The 15,382-nt window shown below is 40.8% G+C and overlaps 1 protein-coding gene across 1 annotated transcript in view; it reads right to left on the minus strand.

Moving 5' to 3' along the window:
* Positions 1-1,290: 1,290 nt before the first annotated feature.
* LOC141778780 (nectin-2) overlaps positions 1,291-15,382 on the minus strand; it is an 82,385-nt gene continuing 68,293 nt past the window's right edge. Inside the window, exons 7-10 of the mRNA XM_074653229.1 lie at positions 5,163-5,298; positions 4,925-4,982; positions 4,715-4,801; positions 1,291-2,980 (exon numbers count right to left, since the gene is read on the minus strand). Of these exons, the coding sequence (XP_074509330.1) occupies positions 2,774-2,980; positions 4,715-4,801; positions 4,925-4,982; positions 5,163-5,298 (488 nt within the window). The 3' untranslated portion in view covers positions 1,291-2,773. The remainder of the gene's footprint in view (positions 2,981-4,714; positions 4,802-4,924; positions 4,983-5,162; positions 5,299-15,382) is intronic.

Genomic DNA, 15,382 nt, shown 5'->3' on the forward strand with positions numbered 1-15,382 from the left:
TGAGAAACAGTTCCCCTTCAAGAATTTTGTTCTATTCTGTTAAATTCAACTCTATTTGATCCTCAAACATACTTTGAACCAACTTATTGAATCTCAATGTCTCGTCGTCGTCAATCTTTACGTCTGAGCGCTGAGTGTGTGCATTCCCACCATACCAATGCAACACTCCTTCGATCAATACACACAGAGCCATTAGAGAGATTTACAACTCCTGCTCCATCGCCACATCATATCTATTGATCCAGATGTTTATATAGTGTGCACCTTAATGTACATTGCAAAGTCAGCATAGGGTACCGAAGCTCAACTGAAATAAGAAATAACATTAATAAATAATCATGTTCACAGAAGCCATCTGTAACTGTAAGTGGAACACAGAGTGAAAGTTATTGGTTAGAGCAGTTTTCAGTGCTTCTGCAGTGAGCTGACCTTGGTGTTAAGTCTCGAATGGCCTTCTTTTGCTAAATAAATTACGTCAGCAGTAAACCCCAGTTCTTCCAAGAATCCACATCTACCTGTGTGACCAGAATACAGGCAGAGAGCAGACTGCAGAGTCATGGTGGGCTGCTAGTCAGGCCTCACCTTCATTCTGCAGTATGAGAGGCGAGTCTGCCGCACCAGGACCGGCTCATTCAGGACCCCGCTGCACTCAATTAATATGGATAAGCTGAAGGACACGAGGGGTTTAAACATGTGAGTCAGTGGCACAGGAAGGTGATGTATGTAAGCCTTATATTCCAAATCTACAAGACTGCACATTTTGTCTCCTTTTGGTGCAGCCTCAGTGCTTGAAATGAATCACGCTGATCTAAAAATGGTCCTGTTCTCGTGCCAGTAGGCTTTTTCATGGACTGTGCGTACGGGATTGGAGGAAATGCAGCTTAAGATAGAAATAGATGAGTCAGACATGAGGGGAGGAAGCAGAGAACAAGTGCCTGCCTCGGTATCAGGTGTGCTAAAGCAATGCTTTCATTTCTAGAGCCCTCACATGGACATCAGGAGGTACTGCAGCTGCAGTCTGACAATGCAGTCTTGTGCTTATGCTCTCCCTTACGATTTACAGACAAATGTAGTGTAGCGACAATACTCACTCATTACTAAAGCACTCCTATTTCCCAGAATATTCTGTATCAGATGTTAGCATGTGCTAGTCATGGATATGTGACTCTTTGCTGTGCTAAACCCTCCTATACTTTCAGTCCATACTGCTACCTCATGGTGAAGTGGTGGAATTACAACCGAGATGAAACATATCTGCAGCTGCAAAGAATTCAAGAAATGAATAGTTGATTGATTTAACCAGGATCATTTTTAATTTAAATGTTTATTGAATCAACAACTGTCGAGATGACTTTGAAAATATAAATGAAGAGCAAAATCAACACCATTCAGTAAAAGAGAACATAAATCACGATTCTTAACTATTTGATAAAATAATCTGGTTGGCACGGCACCAACACACATAGAGACACCTTTGGGTTCATGATGGAGTAGTAAAAATTCAGACTAAGTATTACTTGTTTAACCCTTGACCCTTATAATGGACGGATACATCAGTATACTAGCAGTCTCCGTGTCAACCCCTGTTTGAACCCCATAAACAACTATTTAATCCCCCACTAGAGAGATGAATCGCAACAGATTTCATGGACGTAATCCAGATTTACCCTAATCCATCTGAGCATGCTGTTAGACAAAGTGAAAAATAACAAAAAGGCACAACAATTTTCAAGTAACAGATATCCCCAAAATATACAGCACAGTTGCTGCTCATTGTTAGATCAACTGAGTAGTGTTTACTATGGCTTTAAGAAAGGATGGATGCAAGTAAGAAAAACAAAATGTTACAACAAGAAGGCTGATCACGATTCATCAGTCACTAGCTCTTAACACCTGCGGTGAACTGAATTTTCACAAAGAAGGCCAGATGCAAAAACATTAAAAAAAACTATTCAAATCAAACATTAACATAAATATAGTATTGCCGGTGCAGTTAACCCCCCTCACTGCAGTTTACACCCTGATGTCATCACGGTCTGTGAGTTTCGTTTCGCCACTGCCCGATTAACTGCAGCTAATAGCTTCTCTGCAGGGCGCCTGTTTTACACCGACTTCATGCCAGCTGGGTTTGTAAACCAACAACAGCAGACAGATACGACTACTCAGAGGCAACATGTAATACCCACGCATTGTGCTTCTGCTAACCAAGCCATGTGAGTAACCATAATGTTTGATATCGCTCCACAATCAATAATGCAAGGCAGTTCAGTGTTGAAACATGCTATTGCAATGCAACAGCATACTTAAAATGTGTTCATGTCCTTGCTATGATGTAACATTTATACACAGCATATAGTATTTAAAACAACATCGTCTTTGATTTATCTACAGTTTACAGTTTCATTATATCCCTTGCTGTATGATACAGTTGTGCATATGGTACAGTAGCAACATTTCATATCTTTCTGGCTCAAGCTGATCAGGGTTTAAAAAAGGTCAATTTCTGTCAAAAAGGAGCAACACGCAACCAAACCCGATTAATTCGTAAAACTGGTAACCTGATAAATACTCTTTAAAAAAAATGGCAAAACAGAACTCCGACTGAAAATTCATAGCCAAGCATAAAATTCACATTCCTCACACTCTGCATTCACAAAGCATTCAAGTTATCTCTTTGTCATGTAAGCCTGCAGAGATGCTCACTCACCCAGCAGTCATCCACTCACACATGCACACATATTTACACACAAACACACACCTCCTCCGCATCTCCTCACACAAACATGGCGGACGACACAAAGCTTTCCCCGCGGTTGACATTGGGGCCCTGTTGGTAGTCCTGGGGGTCGCTGTCTGTGCGCATGTAAGGAGGAGGGACCTCGTTGTTCCCTGGATCATCCCAGCCGGAGGGGGCAGCAGAGTGATAATGCTCCCTCCCATCTTCAGCATACTCCTCATCGCCATGGTAGGCATCCAGGTCCTGCCAGCAACAAGGAAACAGTAAACATGTCATCCTTCATGTATGATGAAATCTGAGTCAATCAGTGATGAATACTGTGGGTCTACTTGTTTTAATAACAGAAAATTGAAGTCTCATCCCACTAGATTCTGTTTCAAAAGCAGCTGGTTCACTGGTGTGTTTTTGCATTCAGTGTTTCTTTCATCAGTTTCTGAAAGGCTAGAACATGATACAGCTGTTTAAGGTGAATATGTATATACTTCTGATGATTTGACTATTTAAGTATTGATACCAAACAAATTTTTGAATGTCCCTCGCTGGCTTGATAAATTAAATTTTGAAAAATAAAAGCACAAATCTAGTAGTGAACTGCATCGCTTCCTCACATTCTGGTGAAACCTAATAAGTGATTGGCTTGGCAATTTGATCTTGTTGTTTGAGTTGCTGTTAGTAAATAGACCAAGCAGTGTTTTTAATGTGTAACTTTATATACTTATGATCATGTGCCATGTGATAATTTATGGTAAGATTATTAATATTTTTCTTCAATAGTGATGTATATTTGATGTTCTTTGTTTGACATGTATTTTTCTTCTCTTCTCTTCCTGTTTTTTTCATGGTGCAATGGATATGTGATGATGTCACTTCCTCAACCATTAGGGATGGCAGACACTTCCAATCATCCAATCACATTGATTTGCTGGTGTTTAAAGGAACACACACCACCATTTTATCTTCTTAATGTCCTGATGAAGGTCCTTGTTGACCGAAACGTTGACGAATAAAGCAGAGAAAAGTGTGTGCAGGAGCAAGTCATTTTTTTAAAAAGTACATATTGGAGGGGATCTACTCCCAGCACCACAAACAATTTTGAGAATGTACATGTTTTCCTCTCCTTGAAACCCAATAAGTGGACCACTGTTATTGTGTCCTCCTCGCTAATCAGTGTATTTCTAACACAAGACACACGCACCATTACCCAACGTTTTATCAGACTCCAGTTAGTGGAGTCTGAGATTAGCCTGTTTCCAGACCTCTGATTCGCTAAATGGCCATTCAGCCTGAAGATCAGGCTGATCTGAGATACTCTTCCGTGAAACAAGGAGATTGCAGCTCATCCACGGTTCTCTTATTTTTATTCTAGGGCATGGGACTTTGAAATGGTAAAATACAAAAAAGGCACACATCTCAATTTATCCATGAATTCACAAATTGAATGTTGATTTTTCATGAACCCTTTCAAACCTCAACCCCAATCTTCCCTTTTAAAAGCTTAAAATAAAATTACAATTATTTTACAATATTTCCACATTGTGCAACAAGGAAAATCACACACAGGTTTCACGCAACAGATATGCTCTCATTTTAATTCGGCTACGTACAGCTAAACTGCAGTTCACTGTGTAACGCTTCATGTTGACTGTTTAACGCTTCCTCTGAACAGAAGCTGTCAGTTAGCTGTTAGCCCTGTTAGCTGTAAACACATCACAGGACTCTGCTTCCCACCAGCTGCTAACAGCTAACCAGCTCTCCTCTTACCGACATGAACACGCGTTCCATTGTAATCAACACAAAACATGTTAACCTGATGGGTCAGGCAGTATGCGAGATTAGCCGTGGACAGACAGACAGACAAAGAGATGCACACACATGACTGAATACATACTCTCCTGGCGGAGATAATAATGTTGGCTACATTTGAGTTGCAGTAATCAGGGTGTCACCCTTACATTTTTAACCAACATGTTCCCTTACCGTGACTGGCTCAGCACTCTGGGTAGAGTAGTACTGGTCCTGCAGAGGTCTGGTCTCGGCCACGGGGACAATAGCTGTGTCCGGTTGCTGAGGACATACATCAGACGATCAGGAGATATAATCACGTGTTAACTTTGCTATGTGTAGACCACCTGCCACAATTGTGTGGTTAATGATAGGCCTGACAGGCCTCTGTCGATGGTGACTCACTCTGCTGGCGGTGCTGTTGGTCTTCTTGGGGGGAGGGGGCTTGTACTTGGGGGGACCACTGAAACACAAACACGCAGTCTGCTGAGTCACAAAAATATGAGACATGCTGCGTGGCATCTCAACTAATGGACCAATTTTCAAATAACACAAAGAACAAACAGTCAGACATGAAAAAACAACAATAGTGACGTAAACTGAAGTGAACTAGTCATCCATACGCAGTCAAACAGATACTCACTCTCCGCTGAGTTTGTTGTTTCGGTGTTTGCGGTACATCGCTATGGCTGTTCCAATGATGGCCAAGAGTATTATGACTCCAATGATGGCTCCTATGATGCTGCCTGTAGTAGCACCCTTCACTGGAAGACGAGTACCTGGAAAAATGACAAGAAGAGAAAAGAGAAAATGTATTTATTTATTTATTTGATAGGGATAGAGCATGTTAATGAACATCAGTATAAAAATACAAGATGTAAACACCCCTTGTGAAGAAGCAGTATATTTCAAGTATATTTTATCAGGTAAACTGAAGTAAAGTTCAAGTATATTTCCCAAGTATACTTTATGTAGTAAGTATACTAATATCAACTAGTAGTATACTTGTAAGTGTACTACTTCAATACTTCTTGGGACTAAATTGGACCACTTTTTAGTTTCTAATAGTATACTTTTAAGTGTATTTTAAGTGTAAGAATAGTAAACTTTGAGAACACAACTAAGTTGTATTTTGTACTGCAACTATACTATGAAGTGAACTATACTACAAGTGAACTTATAGCTGATACTGTTATAACAGTTTACTATTATATACTTGTAGCCCACTTTTTAGTTTATGAAAGTACACTTTAAAGTATACTCTCAGTAAAATACTAGTTTAATAGTTTTTACTGCAAGTATACTTGTAAGTTTTCTTTAACTTATAGTACATAGCCAGTGATTTATGCATTACATAAAGAGACTTGCTCCTTTTGCTATTTGACTTGACACACACTCAAATAGGCTACTCTATCAAAAAGTAAGTATAAGCCAAGTATACTTAGACTTTTCTCAGTACGTATATCTCAGATAAGTACATTAAAAATAAACTGAAAGCATACTCTTATTTTAAGTTTAAAAGAAGTGTACTAATTGCACACTTGAATAAACTTCTTTTTGGTAAGGGATGCCAGAGTTAGCAAGGATGTTAAATTACATCCGTAGTCCCTAGACAGGTAACACAAACAGAAACATTACAAGTGAGCATGTCACCTTAAAAGTGATCCGTTTTGCCTTAAGCCATTGTTTAAGAAAGGTGGTCTTAAAAGTGTAATATGTAGGGCACTCCCTTATTGCACGTGGTAAGCCATTCCAATATTTACTTCCCTTTACTGACAGCACAAATGTTACATTTGGACAAATGTGTTTGTCCAAATGTGGAGTGCCTACGTGGCACCAGAGGAACAAGAACAAGCAAAATTAAAGTAATAGTTTGACATTTTGGGAAATGACGCTTATTTGCTTGCTGGTGTAGAGTTAAATGAGAAGATCGATACCACTCATGTCTGTCAGTCTGTTAAATATGAAGCTACAGCCAGCAGCCTGTTAGCTTAGCTTGGCACAAAGACTAGAAACAGAGGGAAACAGCCAGCCTGGTCTGTCCAAAAGCTCTGTGTTTAACATGTTATATCTTGTTTGTTTAATTCGTACAAAAGCCGAGGGGGGTTTACGAGCCGGACTGGCTGAGATCATTAGCTTCCTGAAGTCTTCGCTAGTTGCCCGGCAACGGCTCAGAACCGATAAACAGATATGAGAATGTTATCAATCTTCTTGAATTGAGTGCAGCGGGGATGACGTGTTTTTGTAGGCCAACCAGGAAGTTAGCATCCCCCTGGTTCCCTCGAGAAAAAGCCAATGGGATTTTTCCATTGGGTTTTGGATTATTACAGAAAATAAGCTTTGTGGCAAACACACTGATATGACACTTAAAGGGTTTGTTCCATAACATAATCTCCACAGGCGTGAATGCATTCGCCAGAAGTAAAAAGCTGACGTTAGGCTATAAACGAACCATACCACGGTCGCATGAACGCGAGTACACACGACGGGGCTGTAAAGGTGGACGTGTCGCCGTGATGACGTTTAGTAGTCTCATTAAGCCACTTGCTAGCAACTGCCTTTTTCAAGGTAAACGATTCAAAATTCACGAGTGGAACGTATTGTATGTTGTAGAACAAAACGTTAAAATCTCTTGAGCTTTTGTTAACCACAGACCTTATTTCAGGCATCTAACTAAAAACCATTCAAAAAACCCATTGACTTTGAGACAAGGGAACCGGAAGTGCTAAAATGCTAACTCATTACCAGGTTTTAGGACTCATTCCTGCACCACTCTAACAAGATGAAGCCCATGGGATGAGGCCGAAAGGTTTGGGAATGCCAAAAAAAAAGTGGATCTTGAGTTGAGAATTTTTACCATGATATACTGTATGTGTTCCCAAGGTTATAGAATAAACCTCAACACCATTATTCAACAAAAGTCAGAGAAAGTTAATAATCGTGAAGCCGAACTATGTTTCATCATCTTTCCTACTTTGTTAATCATCCTACGACCCCTTAGATTTATCTTGTGACCCCTTCTAAGGGCCTTGCCCCCCAGGTTGGGAACCATTGATTTAACAAGCATTAATAAAACGTAAACGAGCCTGGTCGATAGCTCAGGGCTTTTGCCCTTTTCTATCCATAGGCATTCATTGGAGGGAGGATAGAGGAGATGGAGGAGGAGCCCAGTTGTTTCTTATAACAAAATAAAATAAAATGAAATATGGATAAAACAAAATGAAAAATAAAAAAACATAAAATAAAAAAATAAATGAAAAATAAATAGATAGATAAAAAAAAATAAAAAAATAAAGAAAACTTTAAAAAAGACAACATAACAGGGCAAAGGTCAATATCATGTGACTGTGTACAGTGTGTGTGCGCTTGAGATGGGTGGGGGTGTCTGGCTGTCAGTCAGGGTGCAGATCAAATTAAGGCAAGATTAAAAAAGAACAAGATAAAATAAAGTAAAATACATGTAATTAGATAGATACTGTAGATAGAAGTAAAAGAATGATGGTAAAAGGATGGTGTTCAAAAGGGTGATGGATAAAAAGTTGATGTTTTAAAAGAGAATGAAACAAACATTAATGAGAAGACTGCATGTCAGCTAAGTGGAGTTACTCCACACCGTCAGACCCATGACTAAGGGTGGCCTTACCAAAAAAGAGACTGCGCAACGAGGATGAGTATACAGTATAAGTGTGTGTCGACATGTAACACTGAGCTGGAGTACAGAAAGGGTCTTGATTAGAGCGTTGAGTCACATGGGTGATTAAGACGAACCAGAGGAATCATGCAGAGGTTCTACTAATGAACCGTGACCACACTGAACATGAACCGACACACACAGCGCACGCACGCACACACACTGCGTGTTTACTGGAGGTGCAGCCCGGCTCATTATACCCCCCCTGAAATCCCAGGGGATTATGCTAATGAGGGGGCGTTAAAGGGCAGAGAGGATCTGAAGCTCATTTGATGAGAACAAACCCTGGTTTTAGTAATTGGAAGGGTCATGATTGAATGTTTTTAGTCTAATTACAATTCTCCTCTAACAATAGACTACTTTGAATAAAATCATTTTCATTCTTTCACACATACAGAAATGTCCCAATGATGATCTCTTTCTTTACTACTCATTACGACCCAGCACATCATCTTTAGCTATTTGGTTTTCCTCTTTTATTGTGCTAAGTAATTCATAAAGCCCATATTTAGAGGTCACATGTGAATGACAAAATGAAAGACATGACATTTAAAAATAAATCAAAGTGGATGTGGACCTTCAATATCAAAAGCACAATGTGCACCCTAATCTGCAGAGTCGCAACAATAATCACAAAGCTTTCCGACTCTTTAACGATGAAACGAAAGAGTTCCCTGGATATAGCAAACAGGAAATCTTCTTTTGATGGGGTGAACTGAGTTAATTACATTGTTTGGATTTATTCTGTGGGGTACAAATAAGTTTTCCATTGTTTTTTTCCCCCAGCGCAAAACCCAACATGAGGTGCCCTCATTGCATCTAAAGTAGTTTTCTGCTTCTGGAGGGACACAAACTGCCACGGCACTCATACATGGAGTGGAAATATGTGTTTCATGTATACGTTTCAAATCAAAGAATCAAACATTAATTATACTTTTGCTTTAAGTACCGTCCCAGGATTTTAAGAACCACTGTAGCTTTGTCAGTATTCAGTCAGTGTGTCAGTGTGCTGACTTGACTATGATTTGCACCAAACTGCATGTGATTATCATAATGTGGGTCTGTAAAGGGGAGACTCGTGGGTACCCATAGAACCCATTTTCATTCACATATCTTAAGGTCAGAGGTCAAAGGACCCCTTTGAAAATCGCCATGCCAGTTTAGAGTGTTATTTAGCCTCCTTCGTGACAAGCTAGTATGACATGATTGGTACCAATGGATTCCTAGTTTTCTAGTTTCATATGATGCCATCATCTCCTCTAGCTTTAAAAGCTTTGAGACTGCTACAACCTAAAAATAGCAAGTTGCGTTAATACGTTAAAGAAATTAGTGGCGTTAAAACAAATTTGCGTTATCGCGTTAACTTTGACCGCCCTAGTCAAAACTGATCTCGGTCTGCAATTAATGATTATGTTCATTGTCAATGAAAATATAGATTATTTTCTAGATTAATCAACTAGTTGCTTGGTCTATAAAATGTCAGAAAATGGGGAAAAATGTCGATCAGTGTTTCCTAAAGCCCAAGATGACGTCCTCAAATGTTTTGTTTTGTCCACAACTGAAAGATATTCTGTTTAATGTCTTAGAGGAGTAAAGAAACCAGAAAATATTCACATTTAAGAAGCTGGAATCAAAGAATTTTGACTTTTTTTTCTTAAACAATTACCAATTAATTAATCGATTATCAAAATAGTTGGCGGTTAATTTGATTGTAGACAACTAATCAATTAACTTGCAGCTCTATTTGTTAGTAAGACTTACTCTGTATGAACTGATCAATGAACGGAAATCAGTTCAACCGAAGGTTTTGGTTGTAAATCACATATAATGTACAGTAGGCTGTATTTTTGTGACTATTTAACTACATTGCAAATGATACATTTAGTAGATTTAACAAAAAAATAGAATAAAAATGCATTAAAATGCATTTTGATGAAGTTTGTTCTACAACAAAATGGTATATATGGTTAAAAATGGTTTATATAAGGTTAGGTGATTGAGATATCAGTACTGTGATATGAGACTAGATATTCTGTTAAACTCAGTCAGTTCTAATATTCAACAGTGATCTCCAAAATACCAAATTAGAATATTATCTGAAACACTAGATTAATAACAAAAATGTTATTGATGGTTTCTGACACTTCTGTAATAAATAGATGATGACAAGCAGCTATAATGCCGGAGAGCAAATTCAGGCTTGGCTGCAGGAAATGAAAACTAATTATTCATGCTACAGTCTGAATCTTAAAAGTGTCTAACTGTGAGCTTGTAAAACACACTTTTGTTTCAGCTCGCCCATAAAACACAGACTTCGGGTCATAAAAGACGAAAGAATATGAACTTTAAAATTAACAATACTAAATAATTCGATTTTTTTTACAAGGATTGTCATGAAGGAGAACATTTCACTGTGGCATTTTCAAAGTCACGATGATTGGATAGAGTGTTTTCCATTAAGTAATTTAATGGGCATGGGGGGATGATTTGCACAGAAAAACACTGAGGAATAAAAGAGCAGCGTGTCTTCACAAAAACTCAATAAGCAACAGAGACAGAGGATGTGAACACTAGCAGGCATTCAGGCTCTATTAGATTTCCAACTGTTGCAACTGAATTAAACACATCACATCTGAACACATATACTCAAAACACATGTAGTGTAAACCGTCTGCCACATGGTGGCACTGTGTCGCTTTAAACCCAAAGCCCTGAACACCTACAGGGCACATTCATTCTAAATCTGATATACCTGGTATGCCTGGTCTTTCCAGTGTTTTTGTGTTACTGCTTCCTCATTCCAGTGCCGTGCCTGTTTATCGTCACACCGCCCCCTCCTCCAGAATTTTTTTTAAACTCTATAGGAGGCCTCCCTTCCCTCCCACCCCTCGTCTTATCTCACAGGCGTCATTATCCAACCAAAGTAATTTTCACTCAGCAGGTTTCAGGTAGAAAGCTATAGTCCTTCTTCTCCAATAACCTCTGATAGAGAAGAGAGAGCTGCAGGAAAAGAGGCCAATTTTAAGGATTGACGTGCGGTGCTTGTGTGTGAATGACTTGACTCGAGAGCGGCTCTGTGTCGGCCCTGAAACACCAGCCATGTCTTGTGCTTATGAAACATCCCAGACAGAGAGAGAGAGTGTGCGTGTGTGTTGTACGTCTGCTGGGCATGTTTAAATCCCTGCAGCTCTTTGCCAAGGACATACAACCGGATGCACATAGAGTACATTGAGGCCGTAGACCTGTGCAGACACAAAATACACACTCATATACATGCACGCACGACATTGTGTTAAGAAACAGCTGGCATCCTCTGCTGTATCCTCATCACTCTGTCTGACATATTTACACAAACACACGGGTCTGCAGCGTGACCTTTGCCCCCGCTGCCTTTCCTTTCCAGACAAACACCACATGCATACGCAAAGACATATCTGCATTAACAATAGACACAAAAACAAGCACACACAAAAATAAATCTATTGCAGAGAGCTGTTCTCTAGCTCCAATCTAACCATGTGGTGTTTTTTTCTTCACTGTGAACGAGGAGCTGGTCCACAGTTCAAACTTAGTTAAAAGGTCAGCTCCATTTCTGTGAGCCGATCAATGCAGTGGCCATCCAGTCAGATACACATCCATCCCTTCCTATATGTGAGCCCTCCATTGCTCACCCTTGCCTGCCCGGCCAAGCCAGTCAACCATAGACCACCACTCTCCCACGGGGCACAGAGGAGGGGGAGGGCGGAGTGGGAGTGAAGGAAGAGGAGATGAGCCTGAATGGTTGGCTGAAACTGTCTGAAATTACCGCAGAAACACTCCAGCAAGTTGAAAATACCACCAGAATCTCTGGAGCTTTGAGATGCGTGGCTGAATACCGGCCGCAGCTCCGCAGCCGGTGGCGAGAGTTTTTCAGTTTTACATTTATTCTCTTCATTTCTGTCTCAAAATTCTTATACAAGGGAGGTGAGGGGGGAATCAGGAGACAGATCAGCACTCCTTGAAAAAGCACATACGAGTCACTGACGGCAAAAGCTGAAATGGGGAGAGAGAGAGAGAGTACTCAGCGAGAGATGAGTCAAGTCGAGATGGCGGGGTCTACACAGTGGAGTTCGAGTGAGTGACATTGAGGAGAGAGGAGGTGAGAAGAGAGGTATCAAAAGAGGGCGAGGGAGCAGGAAGCGAGATGGAGGCTGTGATTAAGACGCTGGCTTTCAGATAAGTACAGAGGGATTTCCCGGCTGCAGCCTGCAACATCACACACTGAGGGGGATGAAGGAAAGAGCGTGAAGACAAAGATCTCACATCCCTCTCTTTTCCACTCAATCCCATGTTCTTTCTTCCTGTGTGTTTGTGCCGCTCCCTGAAGGGATTAAGGTTAACATGCTGGCCTATCCTCAGCATCCCCGCACAGGTCGGGCTTTTTCTACATTTATCCCTGCCTCCTCCTTCCATCCATCCATACCCTCCTTCACTCCCCATCATCCCTCTTTCCTGTCATCCCGCTCCATCACCAGTGTAATTTGGGATTCGCTTGTTTGGCCCGGTAATACGACAGCACAAATCTGCAGCGTCTCCCTCTGCATCTCTTATCTCCTGTGCCTAACGAGTAGAGATAAGCCTGTTTTTATTACCCTCACTGACCTCTTCCGCAAATCTGTGCACACACACATGCACACACACACACACAAACACACACCTACACAAGTTTTTACTACACTGAATGCCAACAAACCAGCTGTAAAATCAGAAATGTTCATCTCTTCCAGAGATTCATTGCAGAAAAGGTTTAGATATACAGTATATGTGGTTGGTCTTGGCTTAAGAGATTAGCAGACCAATGGTCACGAGAAAAACAATCCTCCTGTAGCCGATGATCAAATTCATTCCTAATGGGTTAGCTTGACTTTTGAGGGACCAAAATATCCAAAGCCTGAGGCGACCTGTTGGCTGAGCGGGTCGTAGCCCTATTGGCCATGATTGTCCCGCTTGTGAGTTTTGCTGCGAGTCATCTTCCCCTCTTTTCCACCCACACATCTTTTAAGTCACTCTCTAGTTTGCCTTTTTAGTAAAGTGAGAAATGTCTATTTAATTATATAAACCCACAGCGTTTGATCACTCCACATTAATGTCTTTGAAGGAGCAAACATGTTTTTTGATTTGGTATTCCCTTTTTAATATCGAGCGAGTCTTTCTTTGTTGTTTTTAAGTTGTCAGTAGAAACTGCCAAGTTTCACCAAAGATTTGCCCTTAATGCAAAGTTTAAACATGAGACGAGACAAACCGGTTTCAGCTGAAATTCAAGCCTTTTGAACTCAGCTGAAGCTCCAGTATACCTCCCGGGATAGAAAAACACAAGGCTGCCGCGGTCACAGCAGAGTGCCTGGAGATGAGATTAGGACCGAATGAATTGATGGACTCCGAAAGAGATTAAGATAAAGAACAGTACATGTAATCTCATTGCTCACTAAGAGAAAAGAGGAATCCTAGCCTTTAGATTCTAAGGTTAACTTGGTAAAAACACACACCCTATCCATCTATTGACTCACCCGCTCAGGTTGAGCTGTGCGTATACCTGCCCAACGTTTCTGGTAACACAGTAACCCAATAATTAACCACACAGATAACGGCACAGAATGGAGTGAGAAAAAGACGCAGAGGGGGGAAGAAAAAGAGGAAAAAATGTAAAAAAAAAGCATGTGCCAGGGTAGATACATGAGCTGCAGGCCTGAACACACGCACGCACTTGAATTATTCACAATCAATGCAAGTGCTGCAGAGTTGAGTGCCGCAGCTACCTCTGACATTAATTTTATGGCAGTTGAAGACCTGCTACTCCCACTACCACAATCACCGTCGCCATCACTGTCATTTACTATTCAGCTACGCTCTCATGATGCCATTACAATTCATTTCAGCACAAAACAAATCACGTCAAATTGATTGCGCTCGTTCGGACAACATGACCAGCTGAGCGGCTCCGAGAGGACGGGCTCACTCTACTGATGACTGAAGGAAACGCTGACTGAATTTTGTGTGTGTGTTGTGTGTGTTAGGGAGATGCTGTTGCCAGGGTTTTCGGTTTGGGCAGATCAGTGATGCTGGTCATTTCTAATCTACTGTGATTCCAGAGCTCAACCTCGTGCATTTCAACTGTCTGAGGATTAAATTCATGTCACTGACACTGCGTCTTGTACATACTGCTAGTGTGTGTGTGTGCATGCGTGTGTGTTTGGTTTTTGACATTTTAAAAAGCTGTGTGGTGGTAATGTGAAAACTCTGTGTGGTGTGTGTGTGTGTGTGTGTGTGTGTGTGTGTGTGTGTGTGTGTGTCGCTGCTCTCCCTCTCTGGGGAGACAGTGTGTTCCCTGCCACAGTGCATCAAAGCACACTCAGTTGCCTTGGGAGAAGGCAGGAACTCACTCTCCCTCTCTCTCTCTCTCTCTCTCTCTCCATCTCTTCCCCCTCTCCTTGCCTCCATCATCCCCTCCCCTCCATCTCCCTCTCTTTCTTCCTCTTTCTGACAAGGTCGCCGTTCGCCTCTTGCTGTCCGCATGTCAATATTTACAGTCCACTTTACACTGGCACGGAGGTGGTCGGCGGCAGCCAGCGGAGAAAGCGGGGTTGCATTAGCCAAATGTAGCTGTCCACTCAGGACATGAATGATCTGTTGTACTACAAGCAGCACTCCAGTTTCTCTCTTTCTCTCTCTCTCTCACTCACACAGAGTGGTAGGAGGTAACAGGTAGAGCTGGAAACAGCCAGCAGGTGCTTAACAGGAAAGCAACAAGTGCTCAAAAAGCACAGGTCAGATTGTCATCACATCCATGAGAACACATTAAATGTCTAAACCCATTTTAGCACTTTTAAATATCAAACACATTAAGCTAATTATGATACATTACACCACAGTCTCAAAAATGAAAGTGGTGATATTAAAATGCTACATGCTGTATATTTAACATACTGCTGTTTCTTTTCGGACTGTCCTTGAGTATACACTCTGTAATAACTCAGAATAATTTTAATGATATTAAAAGGACCAGTGTGTAACAATTAGGGGGATCTAGTGGCAGAAATGGAATATAATATTAATAAGTATGTTTTCTTTAGTGTATAATCACCTGAAAATAAGAATTGTTGTGTTTTCGTTACCTTAGAATGAGCAATTTATAT

Source organism: Sebastes fasciatus, chromosome 12, assembly GCF_043250625.1.
Source record: "Sebastes fasciatus isolate fSebFas1 chromosome 12, fSebFas1.pri, whole genome shotgun sequence".
Taxonomy (NCBI): Eukaryota; Metazoa; Chordata; class Actinopteri; order Perciformes; family Sebastidae; genus Sebastes; species Sebastes fasciatus.